Source organism: Parasteatoda tepidariorum, chromosome 2, assembly GCF_043381705.1.
Source record: "Parasteatoda tepidariorum isolate YZ-2023 chromosome 2, CAS_Ptep_4.0, whole genome shotgun sequence".
Lineage (NCBI taxonomy): Eukaryota > Metazoa > Arthropoda > Arachnida > Araneae > Theridiidae > Parasteatoda > Parasteatoda tepidariorum.
In genome coordinates, this window is record NC_092205.1 from 86,322,849 (window position 1) to 86,348,794 (window position 25,946).

General features: G+C 29.0%; 1 protein-coding gene and 1 long non-coding RNA gene across 4 annotated transcripts in view; one reads left to right on the forward strand and one right to left on the reverse strand.

Moving 5' to 3' along the window:
* LOC139425027 (uncharacterized) overlaps nt 1-25,946 on the reverse strand; it is a 152,161-nt gene that overhangs the window by 84,351 nt on the left and 41,864 nt on the right. The gene's annotated exons all lie outside the window — the stretch shown is intronic.
* On the forward strand, nt 11,412-21,740 carry LOC107439685 (phospholipase A and acyltransferase 1-like). Its single transcript, XM_016052362.4, has 2 exons — nt 11,412-12,168; nt 19,294-21,740. Exons 1-2 carry the CDS (start codon nt 11,653-11,655, stop codon nt 19,498-19,500), a joined length of 723 nt encoding a protein of 240 aa, XP_015907848.1. The 5' UTR covers nt 11,412-11,652; the 3' UTR covers nt 19,501-21,740.

Consider the following 25,946-nt stretch of genomic DNA (forward strand, 5'->3'; position numbering starts at 1 on the left):
AAATTTAATTGTGTATTTTGTAAATCAGAACATGATTAATTTATTTGTGAAAAAATGTCGGTTTCTGAAAAAAGAGATAGATTAATGCGCGAAGGTCGTTGCTTNTTCTGTATATGGAAAGAATTTTCATAAATTTGTTATTAAAAAAAATTAAATATAGATCGCTTTTTTAAAAATTTATGAAACAACTTCCATGTGGTTGCACCACTGATTAATACAAGATGTGGAGGAGAAAAACACTAAAACTATTGATTTTTGCTCAGTTGGAAATTTGTTTTTTATATAATTTATACTTAGTTAGAAAAAGATTAGATTAGAAAAATAAATAATTTAAGAATAAATATTTTTTCCAAGAATTCTATTTGGTATTATTTAAAAATAAGCATATGCCTATGTGATAAGCTTATTCTCATGATCAGGAACGATAACCTTTCATATTTTTGAAAATTCATATTTTAAATTCTAGAAAATGCTGGTTTATTTTGCTTACTTTTCTCAAAGGCATTTTTGAATAATGGATCAATTTCATTCATTAAAAAAAAATGTAGTAGATCTCATTTTCCCATTTTATAATAGTCATTTTCAGTGATCGGAAGTTTTTTATTTCAGTGGATACTTTTTTTACAAACGTAAACAAAAAAATAAGCAAAGAAAAGTACTGATTACAAGCTGGTTTCGAAATATAGTCATTAATAAATTACTTTTAGGAGACGAATTTTTCAGAAAGATTCCATTTACACTGGTAGTCAAAATTTAAAAAAAAAAATAAATAAATAAAAATAATTAATTTTAAGGATCTTTTTTTTCGACCTTTAACTCTTTATGCCTACATTAAAGCGAATATTTATTTTAAGAAATGCTAGAAAATTATCAAATATTTGTGCTTTTATTTAAAGCTCAAGTTAACTTACTGACAAGAAAAAAAATTATGTAAAGAACATAATGGACGTCCGCATAACATTTGCCCCAATCGTATTTAAAAATTAATTACGTTTGAACCAAATTTCTTCACTAAACTATCATTAAAAGTAAAGGTAAGGAATCTATGAAAACTAGTGTTGTATAGCACTACTCAAACAGTACTTTTTTTCAAGAACTACAGCATTACACTTCAAACTACAAAAGAAGTAATGATTTCAGTATTTTCGTTACTGACAGCACGCTAGTTCCAACTATTGGTCATTTACATGTTATTTAAAATCCAGTTTATTTTCGCAGCATAACATAGGGTTAAGAAAAAAACTTCATAGGAAATTTTATAGGAACTAGGAAAAATAAGATTGTTCTCAAAATGAACATAAGTTGAGTTCCATTTAAAATTTGCCTTCCTATACAGGGTATTCTGTAGTCACCACTCTTAATAAATATTTTTAGAATCCTTGTCAAAGTTAATTATAACCGTTCACAGTTTAAAATATTTAAGCAAAGAAAAAAAAGCTATCGAAGTCGGATGAATCACTATTGATGAAAGTAGAAATAAAAGCATCAAGCGGGTAAAAAGTGAAGATATTTTTAATGATTGCCTTTTAGCTACTTTTTTCTCGCTCGAACAACAAAACAAGTTTTAATATTTTTTATCCCAACTTCCTCAATTGATGTGGTAGTGTCCTCAATTTGTTCTTCCTCGACTAAAAATAATTTATGACTGCTATTATGTATGGTTCTTTACTTCGATTTTGAGAACGATTCGAAAAATATATATTAAGAGCGGTTATGACGAAACATGTCGTATATGCAGATGTAGTGGTTTGGGTAGCTTTTAGATATTATTAACACGAAACTATATTGTTAACAATATTTTTCAGACTTCATAAACGAATAGAATTTTAATGATTTACTATAATTATACTCTTTATAAATAGATTAAACACCAAGCTCAAGCGATTTTCCTATCATCCACATTTTTCTTCTCTGCGTTACTATGGTTTCAGCAAATCTGGCATTTTCCACCGCTCAAGTATGTTGCAATATTTTACTTAAACGTACTTGCCTGGAAAAAAAAGCAAGTTTCGCTGAAACCATGGTAACGGATTAGGCAAAGAATTGAGAGCTGGGAAATTGCATAACTTAAGAACACGCATTCTATTTATAAAAAGTGTAATTTTTCAATCAAAATTCTATTATTTTTTTCTTCATAAACAATGGAACGTTTTCAGTATTAAAAAGTAAAATCGGTCCTTTGCATGCTTATTTTTTGTCATTGTAACTTGTACTTGTTTTAATATGTTCATTCTAGGACTCAATGTTAATGGTTCGAGAAGGTGTCCTCAAAGATTAATTAATAAAAATGGACGATATTTTAAGTTATGAAATCACACACAAAAACATACTTTCTCTGGATAAGCATACCCTTTTGTTCGACGAACCAGGACTTCTGACCCCCAAAATATAGGTAGCTGCAATTTGGGCAATATGGTTCCAATAGTTTGGTGAGGAGAACGGTCTAAAGTTTGTACCCTTTAATGTTAATTTTACTTTTTTCGTATTTCGCCATATCTCGAGAACTATTTAAGCGAAACTAATAAAACTAAATTTTGAAATTACTAAAACACGCAAATGCTTTAACTAACTTTTACGGAGCTCAAGCATAGATCAAAATTAATTTCCTAATTGCCAAATATGCCTAAAAATATTGTGCTTTATTATAAAATACACATAAGAAAATGTGTATAATTATGAAAATGAAAAAGAATTTTAAATTTTCACAGAAAAAGAATATGTCTTTGCTCATAGAATTTTTTGTAACCGATTTAGTTACGAAAATTTTTGTTATTTCGAACTTTTCTCAATATACAAATTATGACATTTATGTACAGTAAGATTTAAAAAAAAAAAAAAAAATTGGGAAGCTTCACCCCCTGCTAGCTCAGCTCACCAACCCCAATGGTACGGTAGCTTCTCATTCGTTTATGTTTTTTTTCTCCATTTAAAATCTATATGTTTGATAAAAACAATCATTATTTTGTTCATGAAATATATTATTACTATGATTGTATATTAGAACATATTATTGATATGTTAATAGTAACAAAATAATCGATTAATTGGATTTGAAAAATAATCAACTGTACTTGAAGAAAAAATATTTAAACTTTGGAATACAGAAACAGGGGCACAATAATAAGTAAAAGATGACAAGTCACTTTATTAGTCAATAATCTAAAACGATAAGGGGGACCAGAATCGAAATGATTCGGGGGTTGCCGTGACTAGTTGGGAGACGACTGGGAGTCACCACATATGACGAGCACGTCGTCAGAGTGGGCAGATTTGGATATTCAACAAGTTTAAAATACCTGGCAAGGCACAGGGAATTTTTCTTACTTGTCGTCATACTTTTTTAGCATCTGGCTATCTGAGGCTTGTTTACCTCTATAGTTTTCTGTAGTTAATGTGTTTGTTGCATTTCTTTTTTCTCATTTAATTTCTTTTCCTCAAATTTTATGGCTTTAGTGAAAGAAAAGTTAATCTCCGAATAATAAATGATAATTGACATTACAGACGTAAACTTCATTTTATTATTATTAATTTCAAAAGTTACAACAACATTATGATGTGCTGAAAAACTCCAGTTTTCGAAAAATTTTGTCAGAACTCCATATTATATTACAGTTTAAATTGGAAACTGTTTTTGATGTCTCAAATGTAACATTTTTTGAAAATTTGGATATAAATTTCAAGATTTATATCTGGAAACATCTAATATATCTAATTTTATATTTATTCATTTTTGCTTTATCATTCATTTTGCTGTTATTTTTGACATCAAGCCAAGCGTAAAATAAGATTGCGAGGGAGATAAACTTTTCTGCAACTATTGATAACGATTCCGGTTTTTCACGATAAATCTTAAGATTTCTTTCATATTGAAAAAAAGAAGCCTAGATTTTCAATTATTTTTATAGTGAAAAAGGTTTTTTTTCCCCACGAATATTTTTTTCTTACATTAATATACTTTTTCAACTACTTATATTATATTATTTTACAGTTCAAATAGGAAACCGTTTTTGATGTCTTAAATCTTACATTTTTTTGAAAATTCAGTTATAAATTTCAAGATATCTGGAATCATCTAACTAATTTTTTATTTATTCATTTTTGTTTTATTGTACATTTTTTTATAATTTTTACAGCAAGCCAAGCGTAAAATACGATCTCGAGCGAGATAAACTTTTCTACAACTATTGATAACGATTTCGGTTTTTTAAGATAAATCTTTGGAATTTTTTCATGTTGCGAAAAAGAAGCCAAGATTTTCAATTATTTTTGTAGTGAACAAAGGTTTTCTTTCCCACGAATATTTTTAATTCTCGTATTAATATTCTTTTTCAACTACTGAATACCTTTTCTCACGATTGACAGACGAGTTATTATTTAAAGTAGGAATCTAAAATAAAACTTTGGTTCAATTCCTATAAATCTAATTAAGCGAAGGTTTTCCATTGATTTCGAACGATAATGTCTAGCCGTTGAAAAACGTCAGTTTGCTTTATTAGAAAATAATAAATACACACAAATAAAATAGTAAAAACAACGATGAATAAAATGTAAATTAAAAATATAAAGTATGTGTAACATTTTCCTTTAAATATGGTGCATATTTCTCATTTGTAATTAATAAAATTATTGTGGGCTTATATAACTTATAAAAACCTTTTTTACACACATTATTACTGTTAAAACAGTCATTATAAACATCTAAACTATATCAAACTATCCTAAACAAAATTTTATGAGCTTTTTAACAGAAGAGTGAAACATATTCCACTTTAGTACTTCGGTTTGGTATTTTATAACTCTTTCATTAACTTTCATTTCAATTTAAACATCCATCACACTTATTATTATTATATTCATCACACTAATTGAGCATTAATTACACTTATTATGGTTACACTTAAATTATTCTTTCACTATAAACATAATTATGATAATTAGAGCACTTATTAATTCAGTGCACTTGCTTTATTTACTATTTTTAACATCTATTTTTTTTAAACTTTTTCTGCATGCCTATCTCAAACTACACGATCCTGAATTTCAACAACTTTTTAAGAGAAAAGGGAAACAAATTACTCTTTAGTAATTCAGTTTGGCATTTAATAACCTTTAGAATATTCATTTTAATTATCCTTTAATTCAATCATCCATTAAATTTATTGTTTCAGTTACAACATCCATTACACTTATTATTACAATCGTTTTGTTTACTTATTTATTTTTTTTACTTTTTCTGCATGTTTAACTCAAACAACCTGAACTTAATTTTTAGCAACAAAATTTTGACAGAAAAGTGAAACAAATTCTCCTTTATTATTTAGGTTTGGTATTTAATAACATTTGGAACTTTGATTTCGATTTAATCATCCATTACAGTTACTGATGCAGTTAGAGCATTAATTGCACTTACTTAATGAATAAACTTAAATTACTCATTTCCTAAACATATTATTATAGTTAAAACATTCATTCATTACTTACATTTATTATTACTCTTGCTCTACTGATTTCTTTTATATATTTTCATTTTTTCTGCATGCTTATCTCAAACTACACGATCCTAAATTTTAACAATTTTTATTTTTAATAGAAAAATGAAACAAATTGTACCCTAGTAATTCGATTCAGTATTTATTAATAAATAAAGAAAAAGCTTTTGAAACTTATATTAATTTGAATTTTCTTCAGCATGGTAATTACTAAATAACATACTACTCAGAATTAGTTGCCAACATAGGAAATTTTCAGAATTCTTATGTTGCCCCGAACGATTCAGGTATGCTATTACTCACATCTCTCTCAATATCGGTGATGACGCACATATGACTCACGAGTCAGACACTGGCCCCCAAAAGTTTATAAATGACTCACAGCTGATTATTATAAACGTATTTTTATTATTAATATAAAGGAAAAGAAGTTTCGAAAAGTGAGAGAATATAAAAGGGGTGTCAGTTAAGTTTTTTTTTGTTAACGAATATTAAATATACGACGTTTCCAAACCAATACTATCTTTTTTACTTCTTCCTTTTCTTGTGGTCCCACTAACTTAGTGATCCACGAGCTGGTATTTAAGAAAACAGCGAACGCAATTTGGCCCACTTCTTGTTGTCGTAGTTCATTTACGTCACACTACAGCTGCACAATGGGCTATTGGCGACGGTCTGGGAAACATCCCTGAGGATGATACGAAGACATGCCATCACAATTCTGATCCTCTGCAGGGGGGATGGCACCCCCGCTTCGGTAGCATGACGACCAGCACGCGAAGTCGAGCACTTTACGGTAGAACAGTTTAACGAGGTACCATACCGCACACCATCGGTCCCTACGCAGTCTGATCCAAGTGGTAACCCACCTGCACACTGACCGTAGCCAGTGATGTTTGACTTCGGTGATCTGCTGGGAACCGTGTCTTAACTATCAGTCCACTGCGGGACTGGCCCACTTCACAAAATGGTACGCCTTCGCTGTATAGCACCGCCTCTAGAGTACCCGCTGCTTATTAAAATCACCTTTGATTTTATAACGCAGATGATTTTTATAAACCACATACATACACTTAGAAAAAAAAAATTAAAAGAAACTTTCCAAGCATGCTGGAAACTAAATTGATTTATATTCTTGATATCTCGGAAACCTCCTTATGTCAAAAAAAAAAATTTTTTTTTCTCTCCTCGGTATTGTATATCCACTTAATGCTAATTTGTAAACTAATTCTTTTCTATTTAAGGCACAATTATTTTTGTCTTACTTCTAAAAATAAAGTTATTATTATTGTATTTAGACTTATAGTCAGCGATCATTACATACATATTTATTAGAAGTTTCTAACACTACTTTTCAGAGTCATATTTTAGAATTTTTTTTTCTACTTTTTAGAACATATTTAGTTCTGAACTTGTTATCTCGAAAACTCGCTATCTCGAANTTTCAGCTACTTATATTATATTATTTTACTGTTCAAATTGGAAGCCGTTTTTGATGTCTTAAATCTTACATTGTTTGAAAATTCAGTTATAAATTTCAAGATATCTGAAATCATCTATCTAATTTTTTATTTATTCATTTTTGTTTCATTATAAATTTTTTTATTATTTTTGACAGCAAGCCAAGCGTAAAATAAGATCTCCAGCGAGATAAACTTTTCTACAACTATTGATAACGATTCTGTTTTTTCATGATAAATCTTTCGAATTTTTTCATGTTGAGAAAAAGAAGCCAAGATTTTCAATTATTTTTGTAGTGAACAAAGGTTTTCTTTCCCACGAATATTTTTATTTCTCGCATTCTTTTTCAACTACTAAATACCTTTTCTCACGATCGACAGACAAATTATTATTTAAAGTGGGAATCTAAAATAAAACTTTGGTTCAATTCCCATAAATCCTAAACAAGCGACGATTTTCCATTGATTTCGAAAGATAATGTCTAGCAATTGAAAAACGTTAGTTTGTTTTATTAAGAAATATTATAATAAAAACAACGATGGATAAAGTGTAAATTAAAAATAGCAAGTACAGTACAGAATCTGTTATCCGGAAATCAGAAAACCGGAAAACCGGAACGAAATTCGATACATTTTCTCGCCATTTAAAAAAAAAAAATTTTCCCTCCATAAGAGCTTAGGATTTTTCTTTCTTTCTGGAAAGATGTTTACCTTACTATCATTTTGAAAATAATCATTAGTATACTTCGTTTTTTCTTCTTTTTAAGATTATTTCCAAATGTTATTTTTTTTAGTTGGGTTTAACAATAAAAAAACGACTTTTTGTAGCGATTCAGAAACCGGAAAAATCAGTTATCCGGAATAGCGATGGTCCCGAACGTTCCGGATAATCGGTTCCCTACTGTATCTGTAACAGCTTTCTCTAGACATGATACATATTTCTCATTCGTAACTAATAAAATGAACGTAAGTTTATATAACTTATAAAAACATTCTCTACACACATCATTACTGTTAAAACAGTCATTATAAACATCTAAACAATCTCAAACTCTCAGAAACAAAATTTTTACAACTTATTAACAGAAAAGTGAAACTAATTCTACTTTAGTAATTCGGTTTGGTATTTAATAAAACTTTCAATTCAAATTAATCATCCAACGCACTTATTGTCACCGTTAGAGCATGAATTTCACTTATTATGGTTACACTGAAATTATTCTTCCACTATAAACTTATTATTACAGTCAGAACATTTATTCATTCATTGTATTTGCTTCATTTATTATTTTTCTCCTTTTTTTTCTTTTCTGCATGCTTATCTCAAACTACACGATCCTGAATTTTAACAACTTTTAAGAGAGAAGGGAAACAAATTATTCTTTAGTTATTCAGTTTGGAATTAAATAACGTTTAGAATATTCATTTTAACTATTATTTCAATTCAATCATCCATTCAATTTATTGTTACTATGTTTACTTTTTCTGCATGTTTAACTCAAACTACCTGATCTTAATTTTAACAACAAAATTTTGACAGAAAAGTGAAACAAATTCTGCTTTATTATTTAGGTTTGGTATTTAATAACATTTAGAATATTCATTTTATTTATTGTTTCAATTCAATCAACCATTAAGTTTATTGTCACAATTACAACATCCATTACACTTATTATTACACTCGTTTTGTTTTTTTTTTCTCACTTTTTTTAAACTTTTTTTGCATGTTTATTTTAAACTACCTGAACCTAAATTTTAGCAATTTTTAATAGAAAAATGAAACAAATTGTACCCTAGTAATTCGGTTCAGTATTTACTAATAAATAAAGAATAAGTTTATGAAACTTATAGTTATCTGAATTTCCTTTAACATTGTAATTACTAAATAACATATTACACTGAATTAGTTGCCAACACAGAAAATTTTCAGAATTCTTATGTTGCCCCGAACGATTCAGGTATGCTATTACTCACATATCTGTCAATATCGGTGATGACGCACATATGACTCACGAATCAGACACTGGCCCCCAAAAGTTTATAAATGACTCACAGCTGATTATTATAAGCGTATTTTTATTATTAATTAAAAGGAAAAGAAGTTTCGAAAAGTTAGAGAAAATAAAAGGGGCGTCAATCAAGTTTTTTTTGTTAACGAATAGTAAATTTACGACGTTTCCAAACCAATGTTATCCTTTTTACTTCTTCCCTTTCTAGTGGTCCCACCAACTTAGTGATCCACGAGCTGATATTTAAGAAAACAACGAACACAATTTGGCCCACTTCTTGCTGTTGTAGTTCATCTACGTCACGCTAGAGCTGCACAATGGGCTATTGGCGACGGTCTGGGAAACATCCCTGAGGATGATACGAAGACATGCCATCACAATTGTGATCCCCTGCAGAGGGGATGGCACCCCCGCTTCGGTAGCCCGACGACCAGCACGCGAAGTCGAGCACTTTACGGTAGAACATTTAACGAGGACCCATACCGCACACCATCGGTCCCTACGCAGACTGATCCAAGTGGTAACTCACCAGCACACTGACAGCAGCCAGTGATGTTTGACTTCGGTGATCTGCTGGGAACCGTGTCTTAACTATCAGTCCACTGCGGGACTGGCCCACTTCTCAAAATGGTACGCCTTCGCTGTATAGTACCGCCTCTAGAGTACCCGCTGCTTATTAAAATCACCTTTGATTTTATAACTCGGGTGATTTTTATAAACCAGCATACATACACTTAGAAAAAAAAAATTTGAAAGAAACTTTCCAAGCGTGCTGGAAACTAAATTGGTATACAGTATATTCTCGATATCTCGAAAACCTTCTTATGTCAAAAAAAAAATTTTTTTTTTCTCTCCTCGGTATTATATATCTACTTAATGCTAATTTGTAGACTTATCCTTTTCTATTTAAGGCATAATTATTTTTGTCTTACTTCTAAAAATAAAGTTATTATTATTGCATTTAGACTTATAGTCAGCGATCATTACATGCATATTTAATAGAAGTTTCTAACACTACTTTTCATAGTCTTATTTTAGAATTTTTTTTTCCTACTTTTTGGAACATTTAGTTCTGAACTTGTTATCTCGAAAACTCAAAAGTTCGAATTTTTTTAAACGTCCCTTTAACTTTGAGATATTGAAAGTATACTGCATTTTTTTAAGGGGCTTTAATTTTCTATTAGATTCTGATTTAACGTTTCAATTAGATTCTGATTCAACATTTTTCACATTACTAAAAGTTCTTATAATAATTAGCATAGAATTGTATGTAGGCCAGTAACAAGAATTTCTTTGCCGGTGGGGCACTCCACATTGAATGGGGTTGGCTGGTGGCAGTTTACCTTTTCTAATTGATAATTTTATGGTCTAGATTTGTTTATTATTATCTTAAAATTTGCTAATTAAATATTAATATGAGTAAACTAATTGATTAGTTTAAATAACATATTTAATAACTTAATTTGGGACAGGTGAATCTGCTAGGCTAGGCTCGGCTTCACTTGTCCTCTTTCAATTGGGTCTGGGTGTATAAATAAAACAATGGATAACAATATTTTTTTTCTTTATAATCTTACAAATATATTCAAAAGATGATGCGTGAAAACTGTTATGACTTTTTCTATTTCTTCTCAATGCTTTCGAAATTTATTAAATTTTTCTCTGTTCCATTACTTCTATCAGTTGCGGATCCAGAGGGGGGTCGTAGGAGTCATGACCCCCCCCCCNNNNAGACCCCATCTCTAAAACAAAAATAATTAAAAAAAAATTTTTTTAATAGCTTACAAAAGAAATTAAATATTTTAAAAATTATTTAAGGAGGCATGTACACCTTCTTAGGTCGAAAAAATCGATTTTTTCCCCCACCTAATCATATTCTTTTCGCGCCATCAACAGCAGAACGTTCCTTTTCAACTCTTCGACGTCTCAAAACTTTGCTTAGAGCAAACTCAAAATCAAGAAGATTAAATAGACTCGCATTATTAAACATTCATCGAGAAATTGATTTGGACGTTGAAAAAATCATTGACAGATTTACCAAAGTTTCTAAAAAACGCATTACATTCATTATTTAAAGATGTTGAACACTGGAACTATTTTATGTATTGTTGTATTGTTCATTACGAAAAAAATAAATGAGAAGACTAGCATTAAAAACCCGATTTATTTTCACAAAAATATTAATAAAAAAATTTTTTATAAAAATAATTAATTAGGGGGGGAAGGAATCTGATTCTATGACCCTCCCCAGGAAAAATTTCTAGATCCGCCCTGACTTCTATTCGAAGTTTATTAACTTAATTTCTATTGTTGGTGGATAAATGTTAATTTCCGTGCGAATTAGAGAAGATAACTCAGGCACTTTATATAATAACACATTACACAAAATAAAAAATAAAAAAACAAGCGATAAGAAACAGCTCTTTATTCCTTCTCTAATAAATTAGAATCCTTTATAATCTTCTCATCCTTATCAAACTGCGCCACATCCGATGCTCGTTGCCTTGGAAATAAAAAAAAGCACAAAAATAAATAAACAAGCGAAAACTCTATTACGCATGCGTGTTTCTGAAATCAGAGGTATTAACTGTCTTCCACTCCGCTAGAACGGTAGATAAAGTTTTGTTATTCTGTGAGTGCAACAGCGTGAGTTATTTCTGATTTAGTTCCGTTTCTCTGTTTTAAGTTTCATAAATGAAAATGAACGTTCAAAAAGTTAGCAGTCCTTTGCCGGCTAGAAGGACAAAAAACTGTAATTCTCCTTTTAATAATTCACCATCGGATAAACTTTTTCTAAAATCCGATTGTTTTGGTCTGGGTTCATTCATATCATCAAATGAATTGCAACCAGAAGTTGGAGATTTAATTCAAGTTGACAGGGTTTTGTATACGCATTGGGCGCTGTATGTCGGCGATGGGAATGTGGTCCATGTGGCACATCTGGATCGAGACAATAATGAAATAACGCCGTTGGACACTGCTGTCATCAGGTTGTCCAGCTTGAGCGATGTTGCCGGCCCGAATGGTGGTGTCCGAGTTAACAATAAAATAGTTGGTGCTAAAGATAGAGGGTTGGAACCTTTACCTGTAGAAACTGTATTAGAAAACTGTTATGCTGATTTAGATAAGGAAGTGACTTTTAATATGCTAACTAAAAATAGTGAACATTACGTTACTGAATGGAAATATGGATCTGGATGGAGTGATCAGGTAATTTATAAATTCTTATTTGTGGATTTATTTTCTTGTGAAACAATAACTAACAAACAAAAAATTCGTATTTAATAATTTCTCGTATTAACAACCACTTCAATGTTCATATTATATCAATGTCTACTTTAAGATTAAATCTAATTTTAACAACTGGAAATGTTAATTTATTTTATTTAAGAATAAACATTCTAGTGATAGTCAATCAAGTTGAAACTAAAATTTTCATTTTGTTAAGGATAAAATTGTTATTAGTGATATTCAATCTAGTGAAAACCAAAATTTTCAATTTGTTAAGGAAAAAATTGTGACTAGTGATATTCAATCAAGTTAAAACTAAAAGTGTCAATTTGTTAAAGAAAAAATTGTCACTAAACTTTTTTCAGGATTACATAACTAAGCTTTCATAGTTTTGTTGAAGTTTACTTAAAATCATATAGAATTTGTTAAAATCATATAGAATTTGTTAAAATCATATAGAATATGTGCAAAATACAAGTTTTCATTAATAACTATCTAACAGGCTATGCATATTAGGTTATTTATTATTGTTTGGGAGATTTTGCTAATAATAAATAATAAAATTTGTTAAGAAGACTTTTTTTTAATAAATTTCAAATGTAATGTAAAATAGTGGCAATTTATGAATTTATTTGGAAAAAAATTATAATTATTACATCATCAATTGCTATAATTTTATTGTTTCACATTTTGCTGTGTACTAGTTCATATTAAATAAGTATATAAACAGATTTATGTGTTACAATGTGTAATTAAATTTATATTTAAAAGATGCATTATTTTTTCTTGAAATGAAGTTTCCATTTTTTTGTTATTGTGAGAGGAAATAATTACAAATTTTCACACAGCTATTTTATGTGATAGATTAATTAAATATATATTTTTAAAAAAGGAGTCAGATTTTAGTCATTTGTAAATTTCATCATTAATTTCTTTAAATTACTCTTAAAACATTCAGCAGTTTGGTTTATTAGTAATCTAAAACCAACTGCCGGGTAATTCATAATCACCACCCTTAATTAGTTTCTTAAAAACCTTGTCAGAAAAGAAAAACAAAAAGAAAAATTTAAGCTAAAGGGAGCAAAAATTGAAGAAAAAAATGCTAATGTTATTAAAATATGATGATTCAAAACCTGTATTCTTGTGTGCTTTTTCAAACACTTTCAAATTTCATTATTAAGTCAATCAAGCTTTGATATTTTGAATCAGACTTATTTCAATAATTATTCGTCAGTTTTTGATAATGCATTTTTTTTCCTTATTGAACATTAATTTGTGATCCCTAATGTGCATTTCATTTGACACATTTTACAAGGATTTTAAAAGCATATATTTGTTTTAAAGTTCATTTATTTAAATTTTACTAAATTTCAATTTTTTTTAAAAAAAAAATAGTTTTTTATCTTTACACAAAGACTTTCTTTTTCCTTAATTGTTAAAACTGTTTTTTTTTTTTTGTTTTTTATAAAAACTAACAACTGAAGTTTTTTGTTTTGTTTAAAAAAAACAATTTTAAAAAAAATTGAAAAAGCGTTTTGGATAAAGACAGTATACAATGCATTTAATTACTAAGTATCAGGTAATATTAAAAGAGTATAATGTTCTCAAAACAATTAATCTAGTATAAAATATTTTCAAATAAATTCAACTCAATTGTATATAAAAGTGTTTAACACATACTTTACGTTACAAAAAAAAAACTTTAATTGAAAAAAAATAAATGAAACTGATTTAATACGATTTTAATAATATTTTAAAATATTATGCATACATTCGCCATTTTCGGAATATTATACTTAGAAATCTCTATGTTGAAATATTAAATTAAAAATCGCTATTTTTCAATTATACAATAAAAACGCTGTTTTTTTAAATAGTAATCTACAAAAAACGCTATCTTTGATATATTCATGAAAACTGCAATTTTAGAAGGGTTCTTAAAATTGCTATTTTCTAAATATTTCTTAAACAAATCACTGTTTTTGAAATTTACCTAATAATCGTTATTTATAAATATTTATTTATTGAGCTACATTAAATTTTCTACAGTTTAAAACGTGGAAATATCTTGATTTCTAGAAGAAAAAAAAGTTGAGCCCTCTTAATAATCATAACTAAGTAGCCACTGTTTTGAAAAGAAAAACGAATAAATTAGAACCACATAGGAAAAAAATTTCAAATTATCGAGTTCGGGCCGGGAAAACCTTGGTAGGGCACTGAGCCCATGTCCAGGTGGTCGTAGGTTCTATCCCCGCCTGCCGAAGACTCTCCGTGTAATAAATGGTGACTTATGCACGTTAAATCTGTCGAGTCACAAAGTCCTCCATGTTCCCATAACAAATGACCCAGTAGTTTCCCGTAGGGTACTGATCCAGGAGTTCCCTTGTCTTCTGGATTGGTTCAAGATTACAAGGCTGCGGAGTTGAACATTAGTAGTCGCAAACCCGAAATTGGGTCAGCTGCTCAACGACGGTTATAAAATAAAAATTATCGAGTTCGATTATTAGATAATTTGAACATTTTTAAATTTCCTATGAGTTCGTATTAAAATTGGGCAAAACGAATCATCAAAGGGTTTCGAATAACAAGAATTAGTTCGCTTTGATTTGAATCACTAATTCAAATAAATTGATTCGAATCATAATTGATTCGAATCACTGATTTTGAATCATTTGCAAGTGAGTGATTCGAATCACCGAATCAGTACCCAAATTTAGTTCGTATTACAAGTAAATTGCATATTGTCTGTTTTAGTTTACATATAAAACATAACAAACACTTGATTCTGTTGGATATTTTCCACGCGCATAACATTCTCCAGTCTTCCCCATTTCTCAAAATCACCGAATTAAATCTGTCTACAGAGGGAATTAATATTGACCTTAATAACGCGGTTTCCTACTTTTACGATTAAAGCACAAGGTCACCAATTACGAATGTCACTGTTCTTTCACTTTCAGTACTTTTTCAACTTTTCATTTTTTTTTTCTCACTATTCTTATTCAATCATTTTTGTACAATAAAAACACAAAACGGTATATTTATTTTGTTGTCGATCGTAAATTTTACTTTCGATTTCTTAATGTCGTAAATCATGTTTGTTAACGCGTTGTCAGTCGAAAAATTCCAACGATAATAGGGAAATATGCGTGCGTGTCGACTATTTGATTAGCTTGAAATGTTGCGGCGCGCCGCTTTTGACATGCAGTTTAGCGAGTTATAAATAGAGTGTAGAATGTACTGACGTATTCCTTGTGGTGGTCAAAAAACATGAGTTTTTTTACTGTTATAATGACTGTGCATTGTAAGTTTATTGTACAAAATGAACAATTTTTGTCTTATTGTAAGACTCGCATTATTAGCTTACATACTTTAAGCTCCTAACTTTTGTAGGATCACCCGCCCACTTTGTAAATAACAGAAATTTGAAACGCTTCCTTGCAAAATAAAAACAAACTATTTTTGTCTCATTTTACACCAAAGTCGAGCATCACAGGTTGCGGTCAAAGCGGGTGGATTAGATTAGCATGCGTAGGGACTGGGGGTACGTTGTTGTTGTTGATTTACGTCGTACTAGAGCTGTACAATGGGCTATTGGCGACGGTCTGGGCAACATCCCGGAGGATGATCCGAAGACATGCCATCACAATTTTGATCCTCTGCGGAGGGAATGGCACTCCCACTTCGGTAGCCCGACGACCTGCGCGCGAAGTCGTGCACTTCACGGTAGCACAGTTTAACGAGGACCCATACCGCACACCCTCGGTCCCTACGCAGACTGATCCAAAAGGTCACCCACCCGCACACAGTGATGCTTGACTTCGGTGTTCTGCCGGGAACCGTGTTTTAACGATCAGTCCACTGCGGGACGGACTGGGGGTACGAGGTATAAGTTCTCTTTTAACTATTCTACCTTGAAGTGATCGATTTCGCGCGCAGGTTGTCGGGCTACCAAAGCAGAGGAGCCACCCCGTCTGCAGAGGATCAAAATTGCGATGGCATGACTTCGGATCATTCTCAGGGATGTTTCCCAGACCGTCGCCAATAGCCCATTGGCAGCTCTAGTGCAACGTAAATAAAGTACATGCGCATACATTGTCTCATTTTGAGAGGCCTCTGCCCGAGCCATCTAGGATTTTAGATTAAATTCCTCGATTTTCGCTTTCTTAATGCTTGAATTTTAATGTGTATGTATAATCTTAATGTGAAATTATATTTGTACTAATATATAGAATCAAAAAATAAAAATAAATATAATTTTTTTTCATTCATATTTAAAAATTTATTAATTATCGATTTTGTAATTTTAATTAATTTCAATGATAAATAACTATTTCTCTTAGATCTAAATAACTGCAAATAAGTGCAAACTTAAAAAAAATTACTGTTTGGAAGATTATAACTGGAAGATTTATTTTTGGAAGATGAAATAATACATATTAAGATAAAATGTATATAAAATACATTTAATAAAAATTCTGCGTCCAAGGTTAAACTAAGGAGAAACTCACATAAATTATACAGCTTAAAAAGTACTCAAAACGTCTTTATGAAACGAATTATAAATGAGAAGAAAAAAAAGAGGACAAAAATTTAAATACTTTATAAAGTTCTGGTATAATAAATTTCAAACTTTCTTTAAAAAAATAACAAAAGAAATGCGAAAATAAATTAGTTGAAGTATCAAATAATAAAGCATAAAATTATCAAATTTATCATGGCACCGTTCAACGTTAAAATCGTGAAGTAGGCAAATACTATTTCCATTTGTCCTAATTAAAAAAGAGTTTAAGACAAATTTTAAAAACTGCTTTCATAACAAGTATTATAAGTTGAGTTAGAAATGTAAATAATTATTTGATATCAAACCAAAAGTTTTATGAACTTTAATGCGCATTTAATACTAATTTCAACTATACACTGCAAAAATGTTGGTGTATAGTTGTCTCCAGTTTTGTTGTTGAGGTAAAAAATATAAATTTTCTGTAGAGAACAGTAGTTATGGTATAAAAAATTATATAAAACTGAGAAAGTAACATTTGCTTGAAAGAATTAGTGTGAATAAATTTCTGGAAATATTTTTAAACGAGGTGTTTTTACAATAAAGCCACTAAATTGAATCTAATGCGCATGAAAATATGTGTTGTCAGTAAACAAACAAAAAAGGAATAAATAATTAAATAAAGCTGTAACGGAGCAAAGTAAATAAAACTGTGACGACATGCACTGCAAAAAAAATTTAGTTTTTCTGCATGTTAGGTAAACTAAAACTTTTTAATTACCTAATTTTACTTTACCCTTTTTAATTTTACCTCTTTAAGTTTATCTAATTGTTGGATTTACCTTTAGTTAACTTTAATGATTGCAACTATACACTTTACAGTGCAGTTTGTAAACGACTCTAAAAAATCCCATAAATGTAATTTGCTTTTATGTTATTTTGAGCACTATGCTAAAATTTGATCTAAGATTGGCGAAAATGTCTTATATTCGTAGAACTTTTCTTGTTCGTGGATAAATTGTGCTTCAGAATAAGGCTTTTCATATATATTTAGGGATAGAGAAACAGTATTGGTTGTTAGATGAAGAGCATTTTCTCAATAAACAAGTTATCACACTCTCTCGTTCAGTCTAAATATTAATATTTCAAAGTATGTCTATGTCGTAGTGATGGTTCATTTAAATTATAACAATTATTTTAAATCGTGTCATTTTTTTCTCTTTTAAAATTACTTTATACTAATGCTGGCTTTTTCAAAACAATTTTATCTCTATAGTATCGTATACTATCGTATCGTTGCAAAATTTATTAAATCGCATTTTAAAAGTGCACCTTTTAATGAAACATCTTTTAAAATAAGATATTACAAAAACTTAAGAGAAATGAAATTACGTGTGTGAAAGCTTTAAGTTTTCAATCAAAGCTGTTATTAATATATTTTGTTTAAGTATTCATGTATTCTATGCAAAAAATGAAAAAAAAGAGTAATCTTGAATAAATTTTGATTTTTAATGATAGGATTTTCACGTATTCAGACTCAATCTTAATGGTTAGAGGAGGTGACCTCTAATATGGTAATTATCTAATGCAGGCGATATTTTAAGTTACAACGAAATCAGACACAAAAAAGTACTTTTTCTGAATAAAGATAGGTTTTTCTCTTTTGAATTTGGATTTCTGACCCTTAAGATATAGTAGTAGCTGAAATTAGGAAAATATGATCTCAATATCTCAAGATTTTTTTTAAGTAAATCTAAATATTTCTGCACTCAATCATAAAATACGTTCATCAAACGATAATTTCACGCAAAAAATTTTTTTTTAATAATTATTTATTATTTTTTATTAATAATAGTCGAAATTTTTTAATTGTTAAGAATACAAGTTTTTACATCATTTTAAATAATGTAATTTTATGAGTCAGAATACAAAATTTGAACGAAATAAGTCAATATTTCCTGAAAAATCGATTTTTAAAAGTGACCGAGTATTCCAGTAAGAGTGAAAATATTAAATTCAAACAAATTTAATAATTTAATAATTATTAATTTAAAATATTAAATTCAAAATTATTTAATGTCAAAATATGTTTTTATTCACATAGTAAATTTACATTCTTCTGGGTTACAGATTTCTAAGATTGTTTGATATTTAAGATATTCTGATATTTAAGATATTCTGATATTTTCTAAGATATTCAGATTTCTAAGATATTCACATATTTTCAAAGATATTCACATATTTTCTAAGGCATTCTGATACTTTCTAGAATATTCAGATTTATAAGATATTCACATATTTTCAAAGATATTTACATATTTTCTAAGGCACTCTGATACTTTCTAGAATATTCAGATTTATAAGATATTCACATATTTTCAAAGATATTCAGATATTTCCTAAGGTATTCTGATATTTTCTAGAATATTCAGATTTATAAGATATTCACATATTTTCAAAGATATTCTGATATTTCTAGAATATTCAGATTTATAAGATATTCTTATATTTTTTTAAGATATTCAGATTAATAAGATATTGTGATTTATATTTCGCAAATTTTAATTGTTTGTTTATTTAAACATTCCATTTGTTCTTTTCAGGCTGCTATCACTATGACCGTGATGAGAACACTCTCTTCTGACTGCCTTATTGGTCACAATGTTCTGGTGTCCAGCTTAAACGCGGTCCTTAATTCTCCCGGATCACCCGCTGCCGGACGAAATACTCCCAATTTCTCATCAAGTCCAGTAAATGATGATTCCTCGGGTGATGAAAAAAACTTAAAGACTGACACACGAAGAGCTTGAATGTGAATAGAACATTTCACAATAGAAGTTATTTCATTTTAGTTGCTCATCTCCATTTTCATGTTCCCATTGTTTCGAACGCCATAGCTATTAAAACTAGCACCTGGTATGTGATAAATTGTTTCGCCAAAGGTGTTTAAAAGAAGAGAAAATTGCAAATCTCACAAAATTAGTCTGTTCGAATGCCGTTCGTAAAATGATGGAAATGTCTGCTAACTTGAACAGCAGATGAGCATATTTCGTTGAATTTAAATCTTTCATATCATTTATTAATATTTATTGTTACATTTTAAACTTTTTTGTAAAGTTTTTAATCAAACATTTAGCGTGTTTTTTTATTTTATAAGCAAAAAACAAACTACTCCAAACCTAATTATTATTTTTTTAAAACAGAAAATGAATGTTTAACATAACTATTATTTTTTGAAATAGAAAAAAAACTTTCTAAATCTAATTATTCATTTATTTTTTAAAACAGGAGAAATGTTTCCAAAATATAATAATTTTGTTTAAGCAGAAAGCAAATGTTCCTAAAAATAGTTATTAATTTTTAATTCGGAAACAAAGATTTCTAATTATGTTTATTTTTCAAACCAAGAAACAAACGTTTTTAAACGTAATTCTTAATTATCTAAACAAAATCCACGTTTGTAAACATAGCAACTCAATTTTTTTTTGAACCGAAGCTTAATTAAACACCAAAACTACCTGGTTGTGTATTCGGTTAAACCGTTGAATACTTCTCGGGTACTTTTGCTTCATCAATTCTTGAGTATTCTGGTTCGATCTCTGCAAACTTTTGACCAGTGCTCAAAGCAGAATTTTTTTTTTATCCTGCTCAAACGTTGAGCATTAACTCTGAACTAAATCAAATTTACATACTGTTGGTTGTTTCAAATGGTTCATAATTTCAGAAACAGCCGAAGACTAAAAAAAAATAATAAATAACTCCAACATTTAGAAACACGTTAAATAACCCACCGAAATGAAATTTTCATGTTCGCAATTTCTTTTTTTTCTGAAAAAAAAATAGTTTTACAATTTAATTTTTTAAAACCCTGATGTCCATAAATATAAAATTATTTTTGACTTTAATATTAACGTCATCTTATATTAACGTAATTCAGGTATCAGGTATTTTCTCTATGAAAGCGATTTTTTTTTTGCTGTTACACTTCAAAATAGATTATATCTCTTAAAATAAATATTGAATAAATATTTGGTTTGTGATAACTACGTTTAATATGTTTATTTACTTAAACATTAAAAAGAGAATTCACTATTAAAAATTTTAGAGCGTTTAGAACCATAATATCGTTAAAGCTTGATGCTAAGTTGAAATATATTATCGAACTTTTTAATCTTGAGTTCACGATACTATTGTTTAACTTAAACTGAAATATTTTTAAATTTAATACCTTAAGAATATTGTAACAAATTTGCACGAAATTATGGTTCAAGGTTCTGAAATTATGGTTCAACGTTTTATCGAATTTTTTTTAGTGAAAGGTAGCACTGTTAGATAGTGAAGAGTGCAAAAATCATCAATATTAGTCTTAGAATATTTTTTTGAAAAAGTTTTCTTGATAAAAAAAACTGCCTTTTTTAAAAATTTTTTTATTTGATTCTTGGCTTGGCTTCTCACTCCAACTCAGAAAAGCTTAAAAATTGACAGACACGTATTTTTACGTCAAATAACCCAAATTTTTGTTTAAATTTATCAGTGACATCGTTTCTTTAAAGCAGATCCAAAATCTGTTTTACAAAAAATTAGTCATCTCTAACATTTTGGTTACAAAAATTTATTATCTCTAATATTTTGGTTACAAAAGTTGATTAACTCTAATATTTTGTTAACAAAGATGAATTATCTCCAATATTTTCGTCACAAAAAATTAGTCATCTCTAACATTTTGGTTACGAAAATTAATTATCTCTAATATTTTGGTTCTAGTCCATAAAAGTTGAATTCATTAGCCAAATTGTTAGAGACTTGTATATATATTTTACTTGCTTGTCATTGTATATAGCTTAATGAGCTTTTTGATAAGTCTTTTTTTCACGAGTGCTAAAAAGAGCTTTGAATACTTTTAGTACCGCCATTGCCAGTGAGCATCTTGCCTGTGATGTTACATTACCTTGTTGAATTTGTATGTATATAATGTTGAACAAGTTCGCAAGTGCGAAATGTTATTTTATTGTTTTTGATGAGTGTTGAAAATAAAGTTTTTCTTTTTTAATTTTTGTTGTTTTCATTGAAATAAGCAATTTTTTTCATTTATCTAAGCGAAATCTAAAAGGTTAAATTTTAGTTTTATTTCAGGTACTTTCGAAAAATTGTTTCTTGTAAAATAAGTTGAAATAAAAATTTGTTATTAATACTTTGGTTCAAAATTTTTGAACGAGAGTTAAGCCACGTATTTTTAATTTATTTTTTTTACAAAAGTATTGATGAAATATTTTAATTCCTTTTTATTGAACCTTGTAACCAAATTTAGAGGTTGCAAGAATTTTTAAAATATTCATACTTAGAATAAAAACAAAGAAAATATTTACTTATCTTCAACCTTAAAATTTGGAAACTAGGGGCGAAAGAACACAATGCCTACTACCATAAAAATTTGATAACTAGGGGCAAAAGAATACAATGCCCACAACCTTAGAATTTAGTAACATGGGGCAAAAAAACACAATGCCCACAACCTTAAAATTTAGTAACATGGGGCAAAAGAATACAATGCCCACATCCTTAAAATTTAGTAAACATGGGGCAAAAGAACACAATGCTTACAACCTTAAAATTTGATAACAAGGGACAAATGAACACAATGCCGATAACACTAAAATTTAGTAACTAGGATCAAAAAAATACAAAGCCTACAACTTAACATCTGGTGACTAGTGGCGAAAGAACAAAATGCCTAAAACCTTAAAATTTGATAACTTGGGGTAAAATAGCACATTACCATGAGATAATTTTATACTAAATTAATATTCTAAAATATAGTTACTTAATAAGAAAGAAAATAGCGTTCATTTAATTTTCCATAGGTTAACATGGATGAAATAAAAATACTTTTCTATCTGAAGAGGACTTTAAATAACTTTTGACCTAATCATCAGATTATCCCTCTCCAAGTTACCACTTTGTTATATTAAGATGGGATATTTTGAATTTATTAATTATAGTGCAGACAATACTTAAAGCTACGAAATAGCACAAATGTATATTTTCTGAATGCATAAACGTTTAAAAAAACCTGATTTATCACTTTGCAATTTACAGGAAGCACTGACTAACACTATAATCTTAAAAATATAGTGTTAGTCAGAAAACGAGCCAAAAGGTGTCTATTGTTATTTTTACATCAAGCATTTTTTAACTAAATCTCAAACTAATTGCTCGATTCATATAATTTTCCCATCCATTTCTAAAATTTATTACACTGCGATGCATGAAATAAAACCAAGCTGATTTGCATAAAAGGACCTCCTGAATCCTGATATTAACACCCGGTTAACCCCAATCGCTCGGAGTTTTTTATTTTTTTAAAAACATTCAACCCTCCCCCGGCATATATCGATGCTTAATGACCAAGAACTTCATATCGATATTTTATGGCGGTAGAGGAAATAGTTTAAAAAAATGAAAAATTCTAAAACAGTAACAGTTGTAGATTTGATTAGTTATAGTAGATTTTGGGGGCAATTTTCTTTCTTAATCTCTTAAATAAATTACACATTACAAATTATCGTTTTTTTTTGGGGTTTTTTTCGTGACTCTATCTTATTTTCTACATGTTCCAGCTTTTAGCTCCCTTTTTCTCCCTAAGTCACCTTCTAATAACAAAATTATATAGTCATAACTTTGGTTAAACTGATGAGGGAAGATCTCAGTTTGTCTTCCTAATATAAAACTGTCAAACTTTCTCACAAAAGTTTCGGGTACTCACCTTAATTATTTTTGCAAATATTTCATCCAAATTTCACAGGGAAGTGAAAATTTCTAAAACATAAACTGTTGAAGTGGGATTTGGTAGATAAAAATAATAAAAATTGCAGATTTTTTTTTTTTTTAAGATTTTCAATTTTTTTTCTAGCTATTTAAGCTTCTAGTCTCCCTTTTTTTTTATCCTCAATCAAGCATTCCGAAAAAATAAATAAATAAACATTTTTGTCGAAAAATGGTTGAGACTTAAACGTCATTAACCCCTCGTACCATGAATCCATAAACAATGAAACAATTCCCAAACAATGAAAATATTTAATAACAGTTTTGGCGAAAAGCAGAATGAGTTTAAAACGTCAGGAAGCCTTTGTACCCTGAATCCTTAAACTTTTTCACGTGATTTTCGGGAAACTCAGCCCTCTTGACCACTCTTAGAATTTTTAATATATATTTTTATTATTTGAAGGTTTTTGAGTTTAGAAAAGGAGTATAAGCTTTAATATTTAGGTAAAAATAAGTTCAAAAACTGCGAAAAAAAGAAGGAAAGAAAAGAGAAGAGAAGAAAAATCGATCTATAATTATCAAATTCATAATGATATTTTTTACACTTTACGGAAGCAGATCCTACCCACGATTCCTTACTTACCGCAATTATTCAAGTATTAAGGCTTTTCGTCTCTTTAATCCTTCAGAAAAATTTAATAGTGAATATAATTTTTTTCTCCTCAAAGAATCACGCTCTCGCGAGATTCTTTGAAGATGCTCTCGCGGGAAAATTAAGAAAATTCTTTGATTCAGCCAAAACAGTAGTTAACACTTATATTATTAGATGTTATTTGAAGGGTTACTGAAAGGTAGTAGGATGTAAAAAAATCAATAAGCGTTTTTCTATCTAATCAATATCGACATTCTTTTGAAACATATCTGTTCGTTTTTTTATATTTTTTATTTAAATACATAAAAACAAATTCTCGTTTTGTCCAGTTTGACTTTGTCAGCATCTCAGTATGAAAAATTTATCGCCTGCTTTAATATTATCTGATCAAATGGAATTTTATAAATGTTTTTAAGAACGATGAAACGATATAGATATCAAATATTAGATATAACATTCCTCCTTCTAAGATTTCCTTTTTTCAAAATCGAACAGTTTTTTACCACCGCATTCGCACGTGCAAAGCAGAAAACAAATTCCCGCTTGGGCCAGATTTGTTCGGTCAATAAAGGTCGTCTGCTTTTCAATTCAAGAAGATTGGTTCATCGTCTGCTTCGTAATCATTAAAAGAATTTTTATGAATGCCATTAAGATGAGTGAAGAGATCAAAATATTAACAAGTTGATAAGTAATTCAATATACTCAAAAACCGAAAGCGATTTTATGAAAAGTTTATCATCTTTTATCATTTTTTTAACTCTTAAGATATCTACAGAAATAGCTTCACTGATATAAAATGATCCATATGAGTCATTATTATAGTTTTATGTCCGTAAACTCATATTTTATGACCATAGAACTTCAGTTCTATCTTTAATACAAATAAATGCATCTTACGATGATATTTATCTAAAATTATATTTATACAAGGGTAATTAATATTCTACTGAAAAGAACAAATAAAACATTTTATCATTTATATCTACTTAGTTTCGATTTTTAAAAAAAGAAATTCGTGAAGTTTCGTTGTTATCTAACTTCTAAATCCGAATCCATAAATTGCAAAGATTAGCCCCACTTTATTACTTCTGGAAAGTCGAGTTAAAGAAAGGATTAAAAATTCTTTTATCTTGTATCAACATACGTTTTACGTAAAAACTGAATCTTTCATACGTCATTCAAATTTTTAGTGTTCTTATAATCCTACTTACAATTGAAAAGCTTAGTGAAAGATTGAAGAACAACTTAGAACACACATTTAAAGTATTATTTTTGAAGTAATGAGCTTTTCAGGTTTTAAGAGTATAAGGCCGGTCATCAATAAAACAATGCTTTCAGAACGTTTTATGTGAGACAATATCAAGAACATATATTTTAAATACAAAGTGAATATTTTGTAAGTCATCCAAACTTTTTGTGTTCTTATCTGGGAAGAGCTCTATAATTAAAATTTTTAAAACTTTAAATTTTGTAGGTATAAGAACATAAGGTCGGCTGCTGATAGATACTTTTAGAGATTTTTATGTAGCGTTACATAAGCAATCTAACGAACACGTGTCTTACTTAACAGAATATTTAGAACGTCAATTTTTTTTACTGTTCGCATAGTCCTGCTGATAGTTAAAAAGCTTAATGGAAAATGGAAGAATATCAAGTTATATTTTTAAAATACCAGGCTTCCCAGGTTTAAGAACATAAGGTTGATAAAAAAGTGCTTATAGAACATTCTATAATGTGTATATTCGCAATCCAGCTTACAGACAGGCAGACATTTTTGGTTTTATTCTATGTATGGATAGTCAAATACAAATAATTATTTGCTACTTACATAAATGTCGATTC